Source organism: Eptatretus burgeri, chromosome 3 (assembly GCF_056783735.1).
Source record: "Eptatretus burgeri isolate ZD-2024b chromosome 3, Ebu_testis_v1, whole genome shotgun sequence".
In the NCBI taxonomy this organism is placed as follows: domain Eukaryota; kingdom Metazoa; phylum Chordata; class Myxini; order Myxiniformes; family Myxinidae; genus Eptatretus; species Eptatretus burgeri.
In genome coordinates this window covers 74,986,086-75,007,619 of record NC_140963.1, presented here as the reverse complement: position 1 = coordinate 75,007,619, position 21,534 = coordinate 74,986,086, and the positions used below count along the sequence as shown (strand labels likewise).

Genomic DNA, 21,534 nt, shown 5'->3' with positions numbered 1-21,534 from the left:
AGAGTAGGTGGGGCTTCGCAAAAGTAGTAGGAGCTTAGGAAAAGTGGGCGTGGCTTACAAAAATACCTCATGAAAAGTGGGCGGGCTTATCAAAAGTGGGCGGGGCTTGGCAAAAGTGGGCGGGGCTATAAAAAATTCCACAGAAAAGTGGGCGGGGCTTAGAGGGAAGTGGGCGTGGCTTATTGAATACCTCGTGAAAGTGGGCGGGGCCTAGAGGAAAGTGGGCGTGGCTTATTGAATACCTCGTGAAAAGTGGGCAGGGGTTTAACAAAAATAACCTGTGGCTCAGGAGGTGGTCAGATGAGATCATTAAGAGAAGCTTATCATTTCGTAATGGCACAAAAGGGGTATCTTAAAAAATATAAAGATTCAAATATTTTGTTTTTCAATATTTTAGATGGGGATTATTGTGCAAAGAAAATTAAACTATTGAAGGAATTTGAGAATGAACAAATCTTTATAGGTTCAATGAGTGAGCTAAACAATATGCATCGGTTATTTGATAAAGAGTGTCCCGAGGCTTAGACGTTTCAGATATTTCTTTAGAATCACCTTTAACAAATCTTTATCTTGTTGTATGGGTTATTTGAAAAAAGTGTCCCCAGGTTAAAAGGGGAGACAAATAAATATACCTTAGGATAAAAAGGGGATTTATTTTTTTGGGAAAAAAAAAAGAAAAAATTCATGGCTGAAAATCCCCCATTCATTTACATGGGGAAAAGTGAGCCAGAACCAGTATTCTTTCCCTACTCAGGCAAAACACGACTCTTACCCTTAAATATAACAAATGTCGTCTCCAACTACACATATTACATTCTCGAATTTATATTGCCATTCAAAGGTTACTCATTGTGACTGCCCCTCGTATTTTAATTTTGTCTTGATAATTAAAATCTAATTTTGAAAAATAAATTGGAAATACTTTTTTGGAAAGCATCAGATTGGCAGTTTAAATATCTAAGAAACTAAGAAAGAAACGGTGTCAGTGTTCTTACCTTTCCTTCCATCTTGTTCTCGGCCTTGTTAGTCGGAGGAGATCGGGCAAGTGGCACGGGGTTCTTCAGAAGATGATGACCCTGTGGACCTTGAAGCATTCAGCCACTTTACTCGCATTATCACTTCGGCCATCACACGTGTCGTCGACTTCGCCAAGAAGCTTCCCAGGTTCACCGAGGTAAAATAAAACGCCCTTTGATTTTTGTGATAAGGTGATTGCAATATAAAGTTTAGAGTCTTGCCTGCGTGTGACACTTTATGTGAGTCTATATTTTGGAGAGGGTTTGCAGCATGCTGGCCCGTACAGGTATGCCTGTCGACATTCTGAACAAAAAAGACAATTTATTTGTTGCAAAGTCTTCTTTTTTTAAACTGTTGACTTATTTTAAGCAGTAAAGTAAGTAAAGTGCTTCAATAGACAGTACATTCAATGAAGTAAACTACAAAGAGAATTACGCTATTCCAAATCAATGGAAAAACAAACTGAACAAAAGTATTTTTCGAATTAAAAAAAAGATTTGACGTGGCTTCAAAGTTATAAAATATTATTGAATACGTCTTCATCGGGAAATGTCCGTGTTTTAGTCTCGGCTCATTGTACAGCGAGACTCTGGGATATGAAATTCAATGCACTGGCAATGGAGCAATGTGGAAACGGTTAAAAAAAAAATGGACAAACACACGAGCAGCAAAAGCAGTGTTGGCAGAGTTGCATGAGAACAAACTGGTTGGGTCATGGAGGATATAAAAATGCTGATGGGAATGCAACAGGCAGGATTTAGCATACACCATCAAAAGACATTCTTTAAGACAATCTTTTGTCTATATTTTGCAACCTGATTAAAGCAAAAGGGAGAATATAATGGCTGGACCCTGTATTATGAAGGACAATTTCTAACAAAATAATGTGTTGAGATAAAAACAACCTTTCAGGATAGTACGGTGCACATGAATACTTTTAGTTGGATTTCATCTTGCCTTTTCTAAGTATCGAACTGGCAACTTATTTTTGGAGTAAACGCGGGTAATCTCTTAGCTTTCCACATGTACTACATTTGTTGGTTTGAGCAGATGAAGTTGTCCTGAACATGTGATCAGACTTTTGTGTGATATTTCATACCAGCAAATACAACCTGTCGCTTCGCTGGGGGGGGGGGGGTTAACGAGGGGGGTTGAGAGAGGAAGAGAGGAGAGAGGGAGGGGAGAGAAAGGAGGCAAGAGGGAGGGGAAGCTGGGAAGCGTGGAAGAGCGAGGAAGGGTGGGTGAGAGGTTGAGAGAGTTATGCCTCACCAAACGTTGCTATACTGTGGGAGGGAGGAATGCGAGGAGGGAGTGAGAGGGAGGGAGGTCAGGTATGGGAGCATGTGCCAGAACAGCGCGTCACTGCATCCACTTTCCGCCGGTACTCCAGGGGCCTCCGTCTGGCCATCCCCCAGGCAGATGTCAGCCCATCCCCATCTCCTTGAGATGATGGTCAACCTGCTGCAACCACGAGACACGTGGTCGGCCCATTGGCCTGCTCCACTCATGAGACTCCCTCGCTGAGAGAATCTGGTGAGCAGGATCAGCGTCAGAAAAACGAGCCACATGTCCATACAGCCGTAACTGACGCTCACGGACTATGCAGGTAACAAATCTCATCCGAGTCTCTCTCAGCAACCGCTCGTTGGACACAAAATCCGACCAGCGATAGCCAAGGATTCTCCGAAGAGACCTGGTACCAAAGGAATTAAGTCTCCGTCTGAGATCCTTGGTCAGTGTCCAAGTCTCGCACCCATAGAGCAAGACTAGAAGCACCAAGGACCTGAAGACTCGGACTTTCGTCCTCCCGCACAGGTACCGGCAGCGCTTCACCCCATGATCCAGTGAATCCATGAATCCCCAGGCCCGACCCAGACGTCTATTGACCTCTGACTCACAGCCAGCAGAGAAATGAATATCACTGCCTCGGTAAGTGAATCTCTCCACAACCTCAACATACTCACCACAAACAGACACAGACAGGACAGCAGCATCCAATATGTCACCGAAAGCCTGGATCTTTTTTTGACCCAAGAAACCCGTAATCCCAGCGGCTCCGACTCCTCATTCAGCACGTCGAGGGCCCCCAAAAGGATGTCTCCGCAAAGATGACTGCATCATCTGCAAAATCAAGGTCCGAGATCTTGACATTCCCAAACGATGCACCGCAGCTTGATCTCTCCGACATCCTCCCTAAAATCCAGTCCATACAAGTGCTGAAAAGTGTGGGGGCCAGTACACACCCCTGACGAACTCCAGTAACAACTGGAAATAAGTCAGAGATGGTACCACCACACTTCACAGCACTCTCAGTACCAGAGTAGAGTTCAGACATCAGATCGATCAGTTTTGGTGACACCCCACGAAGACCAAGAATCCTCCAGAGGTCATCCCGATTCACTGAATCAAACGCTTTACAGAGATCAACAAAGGCTGCAAGCAGCCCCTGCCGAAACTCTCATCTGCGTTCAGTGAGGACACGAAGAGCAAGGATACGGTCAATCGTTGACCTCTTTGGTGTTAAGCCTGACTGCTCTGGACGCTGGTGCTCAAGCCGATGGTGGCAAACCCTATCAAGAATTATCCGAGCAAAGACCTTGCCCGGCACTGAGAGCAGCATCACCCCTCGGTAGTTGTTGCAGTCTTGGCGATCACCCTTCCCTTTCCAGAGAGGAACAACAAGGCCCCTCTTCCAATCAGTTGGGATGATGCCTGTGTTCCAGGCAGAGCACAAAACTGCATGCAACGACACGAGTGCAGCATTTCCACCAGCCTTGAGAAGTTCGGCATGGATGCCACAGATCCCTGGAGCTTTGCCCCGTTTCAACTGGTTCACCGCAGCCCGTGTTTCCACAAGCGAAGGTGGACCACAGTTGATTCGAGGGTCAGCAACAGGGATTGTAACACCCTTGACATCCAACTCGACAGCTGGGGGATCAGCCTGGTACAACTGCTCAAAGTAACCGGCCCAGCGGGCCTTCACTTCAGACTCCTCTGTCAAGAGCCTACCACTCACTGCTCTAACTGCAGTGCTCCGAGGGATGCGCTTGGATGAACGCAATGCGCGAATTCCCCTGTAAGCGGGATGAGAATCACCTGTCCACAGGTGATGCTCTACCCCCTCACAGATTCCTCGCACATAGGCTTCCTTGTCCACCCTCAATGCACGTACAGTTTTACGCCTCAGCTCCCTGAACAGCTCAGCTCTGCCATTCAGCCTGGCCCTGCGACTCTGGTCAATGGTATCCAGTGTCCCTTGAGAGACAATATTCTTCTTTGCCCTATGGTGAGTTCCAAGACATCCACCGGCAACATCAAGGACGGTGGTCTTGAAGGCACTCCACAACTCTTCAGGACCCCCCAAGTGTCCAGTCAGCCTGTTCGCAAACTCCTCAGCTACTCTCTCATCCCTGAGCTTGCCAACATCCAGCCTAGGCTGGGATGGTACCATTCTCCAGGATTTAAGGTGCAGCTTTAGAGTTGCTACAACAAGTCAGTGGTTAGTATTGAGGAACTGAACACTCCGGTAGACCCTGCAGTTCTGGATCATCCTCCAACGACCGTCAATGAGGACATGGTCAATCTCCTTTGCCACACCACCAGCGTTGGAATACCAAGTCCAGCATTGAGCTTGTGGGCACTGAAACCATGAACCAGCCACCCTAGGTCCATGAATTCTTGCAAAGTCAAGGAACTTAGTGCTATTCTGGTTCATAGTTCCTGACCCATGGGGACCAACACACACCTCATAACCATCCCTATCTGTTCCAGTCGATGCATTGAAATCCCCCAAGACTAGAAGTGTATCTCGTCTGGGGCACTGATCAACCACAGACTCGAGCGTGGCGTAGAATGAGTCCTTCACGGTGAGATCACTCGCCTCAGTCAGAGCATAAACAGAGACCAGGGAAATGACACCTAAGGAGTGACGAATCCTTAATCTCATAATACGCTCGTTGACCGGTGTTACCTCAATTATCATTGGGGTCAGCTTATTGGACACAGCTTCAGCAACTCCTTGGGTATGGTAACCATCAGAGCGACCAGACCAATAGATGGTGTAACCACCCACCATTATCTCGCCGCAATCCGGTCTCTGAACCTCAGAGAGAGCTGCAATCCCGATGCCCAAACGCTTGAGCTCAGATGATAACAGAGACAGATGATCATCCTCTCTTAGGGATAGGACATTCCAGGCACCCACCCGAAGGGACCACCTCAGGTTAACCCAAGGAGACCGCCGTCTGGTGGACGACACCTCAGCACCACTCCGACACACTCTCCCGCAATCTGACCCAGGGATGTTACCCCATGGTTTCCCTCCTATCATCAAAGATTGGGGGTCCCGAAGGCTTTGCCCCAATCCCGTCATCCGGTGAGCTGCCCTGCGAAGGGAAGCTGCACAGGAGGTACTCCTTCAGATTTTTTTGCGTTTCTGTGTTTTGCGGAATGAAGGGTTTTACGGTGGCCGGAGTGCAAATCCTGCCACCAACCTCCTAATAAAAAAGTAACCCAACTGCAGGAGGACATCCGCAGACACAGTTGGGCACTAGATATGGATGGTCCGCTCCTCCTCACAAGGAGCTCCTCCGCCCATTGCCTTTTATTAGTAGGGGGAGAGAGAGAGAGAGAGAGAGGGGGGGGGAGAGAGAGAGAGAGAGAGAGAGACAGAGAGAGAGACAGAGACAGAGAGAGAGACAGGGACAGAGACAGAGAGACAGAGAGACAGAGACAGAGACAGAGACAGAGACAGAGACAGAGACAGAGACAGAGACAGAGACAGAGACAGAGACAGAGACAGAGACAGAGACAGAGACAGAAAAAATAGAAGAGAGTTCGGTGAGGGGTGGAGGTGGGGTTAGTAAGGAGAATGATATGTTATGCTTGATGACCGAACACACACACAAAAACAAACTCGTGTCAGAACAGCTGTACACAAATTTGTGGGAACATGAACGAAAAGTAATCACGGAAAACATGGAAGTACCTACCGCTCACATACGAACTAATGATCCCTTCGAGCTCACATACGAACAAATCGAGCGTGAACATCAAAAACAAAGCGTTGTGACCAGATATCATACTTAGGTACAAAAAAAGAAGAAGGCATTGCTTATTGAGGTGTTAATAGCAGTGATTTTGGACACAACAATGCAGAAATCAAAAAAATTACCAAAGACCAAGACCTGAAGAATGAAGTGAAAAGATCCTGGAAGCTGAAGAATGCCAAAGTTGTACCAGTGAGAGCTGGACCTACAGGAATGATGACGTGTGTGTGTGTGTGTGTGTGTGTGTGTGTGTGTGTGTGTGTGTGTGTGTGTGTGTGTGTGTGTGTGTGTGTGTGTGTGTGTCCGCAACCATATCTTAGACATGTATGGACCAATTTTATTCATATTTGACACAAGGACAACACATGATGGTATACAAATGCACATCATTTTTCTTTACATCAGACCCAAGATGGCCGACGGGTAGCCATTTTACTTGTAAAAACAACCCAGTGTCGAACACGTCTTCAACCATTTCTTGGCCTTGCATTTACTGACGTTGTTAAAACTTGGCACACAGATAATGAATGGTTTACATAAACGTGTCGTTCCCCCCCCCCCAGATCAGATCCAAGATGGCCGACTGGCGGCCATTTTAGTTGTAAAAGAGCCCGATGTTGAACACGTCCTCAACCATTTCTCGGACATGCATTTACCGATGTTATTCAAACTTGGCACCCAGATAACAAATGATAGCTTACATATGCACACCATTTTTTTTTGAGATCATATCCAAGATGGCCGACTGGTGGCCATTTTGTTACTTAAATGTGTCCCCAACCATTTCTCAGACATGCATGGTCCAATTTTGTTCAACCTTGGCACAAGCACAGTACATGATGGCATACACGTACCCTCACTTTATTTTGTGTTTTGATCAAAAATGGCGACTGGTAGACTGGTGGCCATTTTAGTTGTTCATAAATATTGGCGAGAGCTTTTACTCCATGCAGCAAAATTGCAAAAATAACAGGGGCTATGACATTTTATGTCTTTTTTACTTGTTATTCATAATTTACATGAACAATTTTGTCAGTGGGGTTAAGAATATAGGCTTTCCAAACTTGCAGATGACATTAAGCTTGGAGGTAAGGTCGAGACCAGAAAGGGAAGCGATCCAATTCAGGAAAGTCTAGACATTTTCATAGGTTGGGCAAAAGATTGACAGATGCAAGTTAACATAAAGAAATGTAAGGTGCTGGGGATCGGAAAGAATAATGGAAATAGGGATTACATGATACAAGGGACAATCTTTGAGCATGACACTCAGGAGAAGGATCTGGGGGTGGTAATTGATATGGTGGGGTGGGGATTGTAAGCAGACAGGATAGTGTCAGGCAGCTACAGGTTTATGATGTATTCATAGAAGGATAGATTATCATTCAAAAGTGATCGCTTTGCAATTGTACAGGAATTTTGTGAGGCCTCATGTAAAATATTGTGTGCAGTTTTAGTGACCACATCCGTGGAAGGATGTCGCTGCCATAGAGAGGGTTAGATTGATTGTGGGCCGAGCTAGACTGAGCGATGATGAGCGGCCGAACGAGATAGGACTTTAACATACCGTAAGAAAGGAGTCAGTTACAAGGGGATATGATAGAGATATTTAAGAGAATGAATGGTATATGCAAAATAATGCAGAAGAGTTCTTCAGCAGAATAGACAGTGATAGGACCAGGGGATGTAGCCTGAGAGTGAAGAAGAGGAGAGTTAAGATAGTAGTAAGGCAAGGGTCATTCACTCAGAGAGTAGCTAATGCATATAATTGTCTCCTTAGAAAAGTAGTGGCAGCAAAACAGTCGACTTTTTTGTATACATTGCCGACGCTCGTATGAGAGCTAACGCACAATGCACAATAAGGGGGGCAGGAGACAAGAGGGGTGGGAGAGGGAAGGACAAAACAGTGGGGAGCAGAGACGTGAGGAGATCTGTGGAAGGAAGAGGGATGGGGCAGGGAACATAGGGTATACAAGATGTACAGCACAGGGACTTTCAGGACCTTACATGACAGGGAACTTTTGGGAAGGAAGGCAGGGTATTTGAGTTTAGTTTAAATTGGAATTAAATAGGTACCAAGAGGTATTGGACATCAAGGGATACAAGAATATTTGCAGATCTTGTATATACTATAGCTTGAGTATGGATCAGTGATTGTGTACATCTGTGGTGAGTCTCGTCAAGGGATAGTGTGTGGGCGGTGTGTATTCCTCACCCTTTAATCGCTTCCCCAACCCCACCCAAAATTAAAATTCCCCATTTTTATTTTTATCACCGTTGTGATATCCTTGAGCCTGCCACACTTTTCCCATCCCCACTCCTCCCTGCATTTCTTCAATGAAATTAAGTTGTTTTGATAGATTTATTTTATCTGGTGTTGGTATGGTGCAGGCATGCAGATGTGAGAAGTGGCCTACTGCTGTGTCTAATTTCCTTGTTATTCCTTGTTCTAACTTCACAGTAGGATAAATGATCAAAGAAGTGTTTGTCGACTTCAAATTCAATGCCAAAGTGATGACTTGTATCATAAACTCTGGAATGGTTTCCTCATCCTCCAGTTGCCGTGTGAAGATCAGATAGTGCTCCTCAAGGGTTGCTGCATGGAGATCATGTCTCTCCGTGCAGCTGTGCGCTATGATGCTGACAGTGACACTCTCACTCTTAATGGTGAGGTAGCGGTCAAACAGGAGCAGCTGAAGAACGGTGGACTGGGAATTGTCTCGGATGCCATCTTTGACTTGGGTCGCTCACTCGCTGCCTTCAATCTAGATGATACCGAAGTGGCTCTTCTGCAAGCGGTGCTCCTCATGTGTTCAGGTGACATTTTCTCAAGCAGTTTTTTTCCCCATGTTATAATTGTTATTGTGCCTGGAAACTTCCATTTGGTTGTTGTTCACTTGGAATTGTTGAGTGAAAATATTTCATGATCACAAGCTGAGATTTTCTGTATTTGGTTTCTCAAAAACATTTCAATCAACCTCCTGCAGCCTGTTTCTTTTATAGTTTGCTGTGAAATGCTCACATGTTTAGTACATCATGAGAAATGTTCTTCCCAAGTCTACAATACAACAGAATACTGCATTTCAAAAAGATATAATTTATTTAAAACACATACTCGGTCACCTTGTTGCAAAACATATTGCATAAATACCGTAGCAGGAAAGTATTGTTGTGGTCATCCACAACCAATCATTCTTCGAGAAGATAGGACACTGGAACAGAACATACATCAAAATCCCATCACCAATGCCAACATTATCAGAAGTCAAATTATTTGGTGTATCAATCACTGTTGTTGCCAATACACAAACAAGATGATTTGACAACGGCCCCATTGTCAGTACTGGAGGTGGACTGATTTCTTGTATGAAAAACAGGAAGCAGGTTTCTTCTACATTTTGTTAGATGATCGACATTAAAGTGTTTAAATGGAAAGGAAAGTGAGATAATGCCCAGAGGAGCATTATTAAGGTGTGTGTGTGTGTGTGTGTGTGTGTGTGTGTGTGTGTGTGTGTGTGTGTGTGTGTGTGTGTGTGTGTGTGTGTGTGTGTGTGTGTGTGTGTGTGTGTGGAGTGTGTGATATATATATATATATATATATATATATATATATATACATATATATATATATATATATATATATATATATATATATATATATATATATATATATATACACACATACATACAGGGTGGGGCATTTATATCTGACACATTTGCAATCTTTCTCGCCGGAAGCAGTCTTGGCATAGCTAATTTTTGTTTTCTTTGTTTTACAGATAATACAATTAAAGTTTTGAACGATGGAGCACTTTATTTTAACAGCAAACTATAAAAGAAACAGGCTGCAGGAGGTTGATTGAAATGTTTTTGAGAAACCAAATACAGAAAATCTCAGCTTGTGATCATGAAATATTTTCACTCAACAATTCCAAGTGAACAACAACCAAATTTTAAAAATAATGAGTATTTTAAAATTATTTTATTTTATTTCATATATTTTTTAAATGCAATGAGCGTGTCAATTTCACAAACAAGGTCATCATGACAGATGAGGCACACTTTGATTTGGCAGATTAAACTCCACCATATTTCTTCCTATGGGGATTTCTGAAGGGCAAAGTTTATAAGGAAAATCCAACATCGTTCAATGAATTGAAGGCAAACATCACTGCAACCATCCGCTCTATTGATCAAGAGACATTGCTTGCGGGAATGAACAATATGATGATCCACTGTCGTGAATGCACGAATTCGAAAGGGGCCCATTTGTCTGATATAGTTTTTAAGAAATAAAGAATCAAAACTGATTGTAAAAATCTAAGGTATGTGCCTTTGTTGTAATGAAATTTTATTTTATTTGGTTTAGAAACAAAAAAGTTATGAGGATGATAAAACCGTCAGATATAAATGCTCCACCCTGTATTTATTTAGTGTGTATATATATATATATATATATATATATATATATATATATATATATATATATATATATATATATATATATATATATATATATATATATATATATATATATATTCTTCTTTCGGCTGCTCCAGTTAGGGGTCGCCACAGCATCGTGATTTGGCACATGTTTTACGCCGGATGCCCTTCCTGTCGCAACCCTGGTCGCCTCTTACGACACAGGGATATGGTACACCTATTTTAACAGGGGTATACACTGGCCCAGTATACTGGTACTCATTTCACCGACCTCGGAAGGATGACAGGCTGAGTCAACCCCCTGGTGTATTAATTCAGTGGCTCAACGGGGCTTGAACTCAGGACCTTTTGGATCCCAAGCCGCTGCCCTAACCACTGCGCCAACACCAGGCTATATATATATATATATATATATATATATATATATATATATATATATATATATATATATATATATATATATATATATATATATATATATATATATATATATATATATATATATATATATATATATATATATATATATATATATACACACACATACAGAGAGAGAGAGAGAGATAGAGATAGAGATAGAGATAGAGATAGAGATAGAGATAGAGATAGACATATCGATATATCCAACTTTAAACCAGGCATCATTATCGTTTTTAAGAATGTTCATGCCAATAGTTAATGTACACAACACGCATTCTGTAGTCATTGCCTCATTTTGAGACTGAAACTTTGATCAGTAAGCTACACCTATATCAAGAGATGAGAAAGCTGGTGAGCCATGCAGCAGCATTGACACAATATTTGCCATAGACACAACCCTCCAGCCTTAACAGCTAAGAATCCTGATCTTAACCCCTTCGACTCTTTTGCCATTGTATTGGGTACAAAGTGAGAAAATAGACTCCGTGAGTGCAAAATATTACTTCCTCTCCCTTCCCTTCGTTCAGTTTCCTCAAATTCTCTTTCTTTTTTTTCTGATGTTTTTTTCTTAGTCGAAATATTTATCATGGCCAATGTGTGAGGTCCGTCTCATCCTTCGTTCCAGGTACTATTTGACAGACTTGGCTCGCTTCCTGGTGTTAGTTAGTTCCTGGTATATATAAACATCATATAATGTTCATATATATACCTGCACACAATGGTTTTCTCTTCACGAAAGACACCGTGTGTAGCTTTTATGTCCACGAGTGAATGCTAGCAGAAAATATACCTGGCTTATCGTCCCATCTGACAGATGGCAAACTCATTGATGTATTGCTCTATCCTGCAAATCACCAAGGTAAAAGGTTGTAGTTGGGTCTGGATTCAAACTCAGACTTGACAACTCCAAGGTGATTGCATGACCTCTGAGCTATGCTATTTACCCCCGAAAAGTGGTGCTGCAGAGTGGTTGGGAGGGTGGCAGGTTTACGTGTTATTACAAACGTAAGTCTTGTATATTTACATGTGTTTGTAGGTTTTATATATATTTACATGTGTTTGTAAGTTTTGTACTCATTTTGAAAATTAGTTCATGCATTTTGTTAAAATGTAGGGAGTCGCATATTTTGAGACCGATGATTGATTCGAGGAAATTTAAATTTATAAAATGTCTGTGGGAATCTTATTGCAGTTTGTCAAGTGCTTGTTTAATCAGCCTTTTCCGAGTTCTTAGCAAACGAGAAAAAAAAAACATATACATTTCACTCTTGCTCAATTTTATTGTCCCCCCACCCCTCTGCCATGGCCGGAGAGCAATGGGGACATTTAAATGAGCTCCGTCCGACTGACCATCTGTCCATGTACTTTTGTGTAAGCAATATTTCAAAAACCGTTCAACATTTAGCTTTCATTTTTCATATATCTATTCCTAATGACATTGTCTCAACCTGATTGGATCATGGCTGTGATTGGCTGAATTATACTGCCATGGCAACAATCTCAGTAACTTGGCTTGTGCATGTGTTATTTCGAAAACCGTTGAACTTTCAGCTTTCATTTTGCAGATATCTATTTCTCATGATATTAAATCAACCTGATTAAATCACCACTGTGATTGGCTGATTCATGTTAGCATGGTAACCATCTCGGTAACTTGGCTTGCGTTTGCGATATTTCAAAAAACGTTCAATATTTAACTTTCATATTACACAGATCTATTCCTCATACCACCCAAAAGGTGGGGGGGGGGGAATATAGTATCAGCTGCTTGCCATTTAAAAAAGATACACAGCATTTTGAATCTTAAACTGAATATTAACGATAAAGTAGAATTGTGAAAGAAAGCCACTGTTCAAAAACATTGTTGCTTTTTCTGTTTTCTTACCTGAATGATGTATTGTAGTTTTGTTGAAGTTTTTATGTTTTTTTCCAAAGAGTTTGGCTTGAGTTGATTTAATAACTGTAATAATTGGCTGCTTGAAACTCGAGAAAGTATTGAGGGATGGGGGTTTGGGTTATTGTCGCAATTTCACAAATGTGTGGTGGTGAGGGATGGGAGGGTTTTAGCCCCACTTGCCCCAATGCTGGTTCTGTGCCTGTTTTTAACTGCAGCCACCAATATCATGTTGTAAGTTCACCATTGTTAATTGCTATACAACACTTAAATTACTGCAAAAAAAGTGAATGAAGAATGGAATTTAACTTTTTCTAACACTATTCCTGTTGTCCACAATCTCTTCACCTTGACCCTTAATTTTATTTTTCATGGGCATTGGGAAGCAGACAGACCTGGACTTTCATGCATGGATGACGTGGAGAAGATCCAAGAAGCGTACCTACTTGCCTTTGAGCACTACATCAACCACCGCAAGCATCAGATGCCCCACTTCTGGCCCAAACTCCTCATGAAAGTCACGGACCTGCGGCTCATTGGCGCTTGCCACTCCAACCGTATCCTGCACATGAAGGTGGCTTGCCCATCAGAACTTTTTCCTCCACTTTTCCTTGAAGTTTTTGAGGACTGAGCAACTCACATGGCATGCCACCTTTGCCATCCTGGCTCACTTGAAGGGAGATCGCCACCCATGGCGGTGTGGTCAGATTCCATTAGCCTTCTGTAGAGTGAGGGCATCAAACGGTTTACCTCTCAATGACCTCAGTTTCTTGTGACATAAAACTTTTTATTTTTTATTATGGAGATCATCTACTTGAGTCACATGCAACAATAATTATTCAGGTTCCTTGGCAGCCTTCACACTGAAAGACATGTAAGCAGTTTACCGTTGAATCGTTGATTCTTTTTATTTTTAACATTATAATAATTTGTCGTTTCATTTTTCAGAACTACATTTTTGCAGCTAAACAAACTGATATATATTTTTTTCAGTGTTCAGTGCCAAAGACCATATTGTGTTCCACCCTCATTAACCTCAACTCATGAAGCCTCATCTAAAATATTAACTTGAATTTACATTCTGCGCCATCTTTGGATGATGCTTGATGCAATTCCTCTACTTTTGTTTTTCATTTTTTTTCTCAGTTTAACAACGGGTTTCTTATTCAGTAAACATTCTGGCCCCAGAGGATAGGACTAAATATGCTTCACACTGATGACATAATTTTTTTAAACCCATCACATATTTTACAAGACAGCATGCCACCCTCAGCAAAATGAGTTGAAATCATTGCTACATCATTTTACCACCAGGTGTACTGTTACCCCATTTTCATCAATCTTTACTTAATCCTCACTCTTGTGTTTTACAAGCACAAAATTATTACTTAGAAATCAAAACGATGATAATCCTTTCATTTACAAAGCCACCTTTTAAAAAAGTTGTCATTACCAGTCGAAGGAATGATTTTTGAAAATGGGGCTACCTTCAAGTAAATACCAAAAACGTTTCTCAGTTTGCTTTCTACAGCACATTGGAGATTATTTTGGTTGCTTACAAGAGGCACAAAATTTTTTTTCCAAACTCATGCCACCTCGGCGGCCTTTGTCTGCACTTTCCACAGGCTATCTGGTGAGATGCGCTCGATTCTCGCATCCCCGAAGCATCTCAAGGTTAATCAAAGCACTGAGTCTTTTTGGTAATGCATTTTAATGACAATAACTGTGTGAATAATTTTTCTTTTAAATATTCGAGGATACAAGCCACCCACAGAAATAATGGTGCTACCTTTCGGCTGCACGCCGTGGCAAAGCGTGCAGCTTGGACTATGTTAGTCGAAGTAGTTTGTGTTACTTTGTATGGTTTTTTTTTGTGTGTTTGTTTGTTTTGTTGACACGTCACTCATGTCACTTTATCCAATGGCAGCAGGGGTGAAAATGTTCCATAACTCTTTTATTAAATAACTGGCATCACTTCTCTAATCAGTAGAAACATTAAGCACATGTTTGAAAGTTTCTAGCTGACTGTTGTACTGTCAATGACATTTCTTGTGTACGAAAATGGCGTGTAGCAAAGCAGGAAGCTCTTACTTTCTTTCACAATGAAACTTTAATGAAAGTTATTTTACATTTGATATGCAAGCGCTTGTCAAGCCAATTGGTTATGGTAGTTTTGACTACAGGTGTGGTATCGAGCCTGCTGTACTGTGACACTCGACACCATCTGACAATCTGTAGGACCGAACAGGATTGGCTGTAGAGAATCCCATCGAAAAGCTTATGAAGCTTTGGAGGTTTCCATTCGGGCATATAGAAGAAAGTCTGTGTGTTCAGTCTTTTTGAAAGTACATATTTTGACCATCCTGATTTTAATCAATTTGGATGGATGAAATGTAAAACACATGTAAATAAACAAAGTTTGTATAACAGTGTACTGTGAAAGCCAAGCTTAAATGAGATAATGAGTTAAAATATCTAGCAATTAAAAAAAATCTTTTTTTTTTGGAGGATGGAGAATTTATCACGTTAATAACAAACATTTCAAAATGACATGTATGTAACATGTTTTATGAAACACAACTTGTGCTTATAATTTGTCTTCGCTGTTACAATACAGTTTGACTTTCCTCAAAAGAATGCGAGTAAAACACACATTTCCGTGAATAAGTAAGGTTTCAAGTAAGGATATAATGCACAATTGGAATAAGAACATAATTGTCTAAGTCCTTGGAATCATTTGCCACAGTTACTTAACATTTGTTTATCAATAGTTTCTTCTTAAATAATTGAAACAAACACATGGGCTTGTAAAATTCTGAACTTCAATAGTATTCTTTATGCTTGGAAATAAATCTGAAGGAATTATATGCAGCATTCACGAGTGTCAGGCACCAATCTTTCATCAAATTGTTTATTTTTTGGGGTCAGAAATGAAACCGCATAGCTCTGATGCACAGTTGAATGGTCCATTGATGGGGGTGCAGGGGTGGCATCAATATTTGATGACTAATATAATTTTCTAATCTCCATTAAAAAAAGTACTTTAAGTATATACAGGAATAATATATTTGAAATTAATTTCCAATAGTAGTTAACCTATTGCCTTTGCTGCTTGTAGCCATGTAACAAGTACAATTTATTTCGCTCATTACAAACTGTGAGTATAAGGTTGAGAATTAAATGAAACTTTCCTTTCCAGGAACATGGCATATAATGATACACTATTTTTATAGTGATATCATGCTCAGACCCAGTTTTTATTACAGAAAACACCTGTATGTTGCATAAACAGGTTTTGATACAATATTATCAACAGCATTATATTCTGCATATATAAGCACAAATTAGTTTGCCAGATTAATCATAAGCTACTCTTTCGTTTTTCTTTTTTTTTTTTTTTTACAATTTTGCAACAATGGATGCTCAACAATATTTTTGGCTATTTTCATTTGCAAATACACTCAGAGGTTTGCTTGGGGAGGGAGACGTGGGCAGCCCAGAATAAAGGGTTATCCTTGGGCTAAAGTGTTGCTGTTCTTGTATGTGAATCAATATAGATGAATGAAAGGTCAGCAGCCAATATGCACAGTGCCCTGGCAATCATTTGCTGATTATAGGTCCATACTCCAATATTTTTAATCTCTCCAATACATGGGGTGTTCTAAAGTTCTACAAACAAGATATTCACAAGACAAAGACAACATTTATTTTTATTTTTTTACTATACAAGTGTATATAAAGAGTAATAAAAAATATTTCGCAATCATACATACTTTTATATTTTAAAATAAACAAAATGTTGGGGTGTCTTGGAATACGTGAGTAAATTGTTTTGAATGCCCTCATAAATCTGCCTACTTCTTAAGTGCCAGGAAGTGAAGATTTAATACCTCTTCTCTCAAATGTTACAGACTTTTTTTCCTTTCCATTCGGTGGCATGGTAACCCATTTTCACTTTTACTGTGGTCATGAATTACATACCTGTTCTGACAAAGCACAATAGATGGTTTACCTGGGTTATAATTAATATCATTCATAAACTATTCTGTGGAAGTTTGGAAGCCAACACTGCAGGTTTGATCTAAAGTCAATTTTAGCATGGAAAATGGGCTCGAATTACAGGGTGATGTCCTTATTAATATGCATACTGACTTTCATGAGGTGTATATGATGAGTAAAATAAAATTGAAGTTATCATTTGTAATAATTTTAAAATTTAAATAGTATTGCGCATTTGCAATCTATCAGCTGGTTTATAATTTTAAATACCAACAAAAATTGTCATACAAGACCCCTTCCAGCCCTTTATATGTGTATATGTATGTATATGTATATGTATATGTATATATATGTATATATATATGTATATATATATATATATACACATACATATATATATATATATATATATATATATATATATATATGTATATATATATATATATATATGCCTGAAAAAGTATTCACCCCCTTCCAAAGTTTTCACATTTTGATGCCACCTGAGCTTATTTCGAAATGCATTCAAACCAAATTTTATATAAAGAGTCTGCACAAACTACTTCAAAGTGATAAAGCTAAAAAAAAAAGGCAGATAAATATGAAAAATTAGATTAACAGAGAAAATCACATGATTCTCAGTTTAATAAGTATTCATAAACATTGTCAAATTTAACCTTAATCACTTCAGGAGTAAATGATTTGTTTGAAATGTTACAAAATAAGTGATGGGTTTCCTCTGCATGTGATCAGTTGTGCACCTTAAAAAAATTAACTCCCCCACGTTTATTATACAAGTATATATAATAAAAGTGGGGGAGTTTCCCCACTTATCTAAGGAGTTTTAAGGTCCAACTTACTTGGTCAACCAACAGGGCAAACATGAAGACCAAGGAGCTTTCCAAAGAAGTAAGACATAGTGGTGGAGAAGCACCATTCAGAAAAGGATTACAAGAAGAAGATTTCAAAGTCGCTCATTATCCCGATGAGTGCGGTGAAATCCATCATTCTGAAGTGGAAGTCGTATCATACTGAACAAATCCCACTTTAACGCATAATAACTGCTACATAAAGTGGTGGAGAAGCACCATTCTGGAAAGGGTGACAATAAGAAGATTTCATAGTCACTCATCATCCCTTTGAGTGCGGTGAAATCCATCATTATGAGGTGGAAGACGTATCATAACACCCAGACTCTACCCAGATCAGGTCGCCCATCCAAACTCAGCCACCAGGCAAGCAGGAAACTGGTTCAGGATGTTACTGTAAATCCAACAATTACTTTGAAACATATGCAAGGCTTTATGTCCGAGATGGAGGTCAGTGTTCATCAATCAACAATATCCTGTTCCCTTCACAAAGTTGGCCTCCATGGACAGGTGGCAAAAACGAAGCCATTACTGAAAAAAAACGCATCTATAAGCTCATATGGGGTTTGCGAATAATCATCTTAATGATACTACAGGCATGTGGAGAAATGTTTTGTGGTCAAATGAGACAAAAATTGAATGTTTCGGTCTAAATTCAAAGCATTATATCTTACACTATCCTAACACTGCACATCATTCAGTCAACACTATCCCTACTCTCAAGCATGGTGGTGGCAACATCATGTTATGGGGCTGCTTTTCATCAGCAGAGACTGGCAAGCTTGTCAGGATAGAAGTGACAATGGATGGTGCAAAGCACAGGAGAATCCTTGATGAAAACCTACCTGAGTCAGCAATGAATCTGAAACTGGGTAGTAGATTCACATTTCAGCAAGACTTTGATCCGAAGAATAAAGCGAAAGCCACATTGGAGTGGCTGAATAAGAAGAAAATAAATGTTCTTGAGTGACCCAAATGCCTGACTTTAACCCAATTGAACATTTGTGGTGTGCAACGCTGGTAGAGACCTTCCCAGAAAGAATCAGAGCAGTCATTTCTGCAAAAGATGCTAACACTAAGTACTGCCCTGAGGGGCTGAATACTTTTTCAACCAGTGAATTCATATTTGTACATGTTTCTTGCAGGTATTCCTGACATGCAATCTCCTTCAACTACAAGTGTTGGTTTGATCTCTTCAGTTATGAATAAAAAAGTTCATTTGGAAAATTGTTTTTCCATAATTTGTAATTTATCTAAATGTGGCATTATTGGGAGAATGTGAATAATTTTGCAGGCTGCTGGAAATATACATATATATATATATATATATGTATGTATACGAGGTGTGTTCAAAAAGTATGCAACCTTAATTTTTCGTGCGTAACCAAATGAACCTAGGGAGGCGTGATTTGGTGCACGTATGTAGGCGATCCTAATCCCTATGCGTGAATATTTTCCCTCCTGCAGAAGCTGTCAGTCGCCTACAGACCGCCGATGAGTGAGGAAGTGAAAGCGAGCGCCGTCGGATTTTCGTTTTTGACAAAATGACGGATGACTGTGGTCTCATCACCAGTGATCACTGTGTTGAAGAAGTTGGGATCGCTGTTCACAGTCTCCAGCATGTCCTGTGCGATCTCTAAACGGAGTTGCTTCTGCTCGATCATTAGCAGCTTTGGTACGAACTTTGCTGAGATTCTCCTTAAGCCCAAATCCTCAGTCACAATGGAATGAATGGAACCAATGCTGACGCCCGCCTTGTCTGCAAGTTCTCTGATCGTGATTCGACGATCCTGCATCAGCAGGGTCCTCACTTGGTCAATGATGATCTCATTTCGGGATGTTGAGGGCCTACCAGAACGTGCTTCACTTTCCACTGATGTGCGACCATCTTTGAAGCGGTTGTACCACTCTTTTATCTGTGTAGTGCCCATTGCTTCGTTCCCGAAGGCCTGTTGAATCTTGCGGATTGTTTCCACTTGGGAATCGCCAAGCGTTACACAAAATTTGATGCAGTAGCGTTGTTCAAGTTTTTCCGTCATTTTGTCAAAAACGAAAATCTGACGGCGCTCACTTACACTTCCTCACTCATCGGCAGTCTGTCGGCGAATGACAGCTTCTGCAGGTGGGAAAATATTCACGCATACAGATTAGGATCGCCTACATACGTGCACCAAACTACGCCTCCCTAGCTTCATTTGTTTACGCATGAAAAATTAAGGTTGGATACTTTTTGAACACACCTCGTACATATGACTAAAAATGGGCAGCTCAGGAGAGATATTGTATGGATCCAACCCAAAATAACAAAATTATTTGTTGAAATTCTGACGTTTCAAAAGAATATGTTGTCGTCATTTAAAATTAGGTACCTATCAAAAGTGAAGCAGAAGCAAACTATAATTTAACAGCTAATGTGACAAATTTTAGAAAGGCACTTGCAATATATGAGAGGAGGCAGATAATTCTTCATTTATTGATTTGGCTTCAGTGATCTTTTCTTGGCACAAAATTGCTGCAATCTTTTTTTTCATTTTAAGGATATTCTGTGAAACAATAACTTGAAAATATTAGGCAGTAAGACTTTTCCACATAAATTATATTGGTTCTTCTAATTTTATAAAAAAAGAACACTGGTTTCTTCATTGCATACAAACTTATAATGAAGGTAAACATTCACCAATATTGAACAAATCAGACTTTCTCATTCGCTACGATTATGTGAGTTGAACAAATTAACCTACCTGCTTTTCTAGCCATATCTCTTGGAGGGTCCTCCCCATTGATAAAGGAAACATTATTTTATTTTACAAACTTTCAGGTGGTTTTGTTTGTTCGATTTTCATCGGATGACATGTGAAACATTACAAGGAATAGCAGTATTGGGAAATAGTATAAAACACACCTTATCAATTTCTATACGAAGTTAACTTACACAGCCTTTTTTTTGATGTGTTAGACCATAACTAGAACATTGCTCAATGTGTTCACAGCACTTTAGTGATGTGGGCAGTGGGTATTGAAAACAAATCCTATTTGATGCATAATCTCTGCCAACACAGCAACAAAATTATTTACTGTTTGTGACATAAATTTATTTATTTTTCCCCCTTTTGCAATTGCCACATCACAGTAAAATTATATGGCAATTTCTCGTGATGAGATATTCCTTATTCTTATACAATTCTAGGAAATATATTTCTGTACAGATCATTTGTTAAGCTGATAATTGTTTCTATTTTAGTAGATGTATATTGTATTTATGCAATAAAAAACTTTCTGAAGTTTATTCCATGGTTAACTGCATTTCATTTTGATTTGTGTGCATGATAATAGACTTGAATATTTTGTGTGTATGATAACATATTTGATCATTTAATCAGCTGTAAGGTGAAAGACAATAGTGCCCTATCTAAAGAATATACCAAGAAAACTGTGGTTAATTTTGTCAAAGTAGATCAAATCATTTAAATGGCCAACCAATGAGGAATCTTCAGTAAGCCCGCATTCTTACATAAGTGGTCAGTAAAGATAACAAATCCAATTTTTTATTTCCCATCAAAATTTCCTTCAAGTCAGACAATTGCTTTTTCATACAATGGTCTATGGTAATGGAAGAAATGAATGATGAGGGGCAACAGGTGTTCAAGCCAACGAAGAATATGGGGTGGGTGGGGGTGGGGGCAGTGGGCGGACGGACATACACAAAGATGAAAGGAGGAATAACACAAAAACTCGTAGCAATGGCCCAGAGAGAAACAGAGTGGGGAATATATATATATATATATGTATATATATGTATATATATACATATATATATATATATATATATATATATATATATGTATATATA

The 21,534-nt window shown here is 40.0% G+C and overlaps 1 protein-coding gene across 2 annotated transcripts in view; it reads left to right on the top strand.

Annotated features, from left to right (window-relative positions):
- THRA (thyroid hormone receptor alpha) overlaps window positions 1–20,848 on the top strand; it is a 246,977-nt gene extending 226,129 nt beyond the window's left edge. For both annotated transcript variants that reach the window (XM_085874009.1, XM_085874010.1), the window contains 3 exons: window positions 1,028–1,174; window positions 8,621–8,879; window positions 13,209–20,848. In XM_085874009.1, coding sequence (XP_085730135.1) covers window positions 1,028–1,174; window positions 8,621–8,879; window positions 13,209–13,450 — 648 coding nt within the window. In that variant the 3' untranslated portion in view covers window positions 13,451–20,848. The remainder of the gene's footprint in view (window positions 1–1,027; window positions 1,175–8,620; window positions 8,880–13,208) is intronic.
- Window positions 20,849–21,534: the final 686 nt, after the last annotated feature.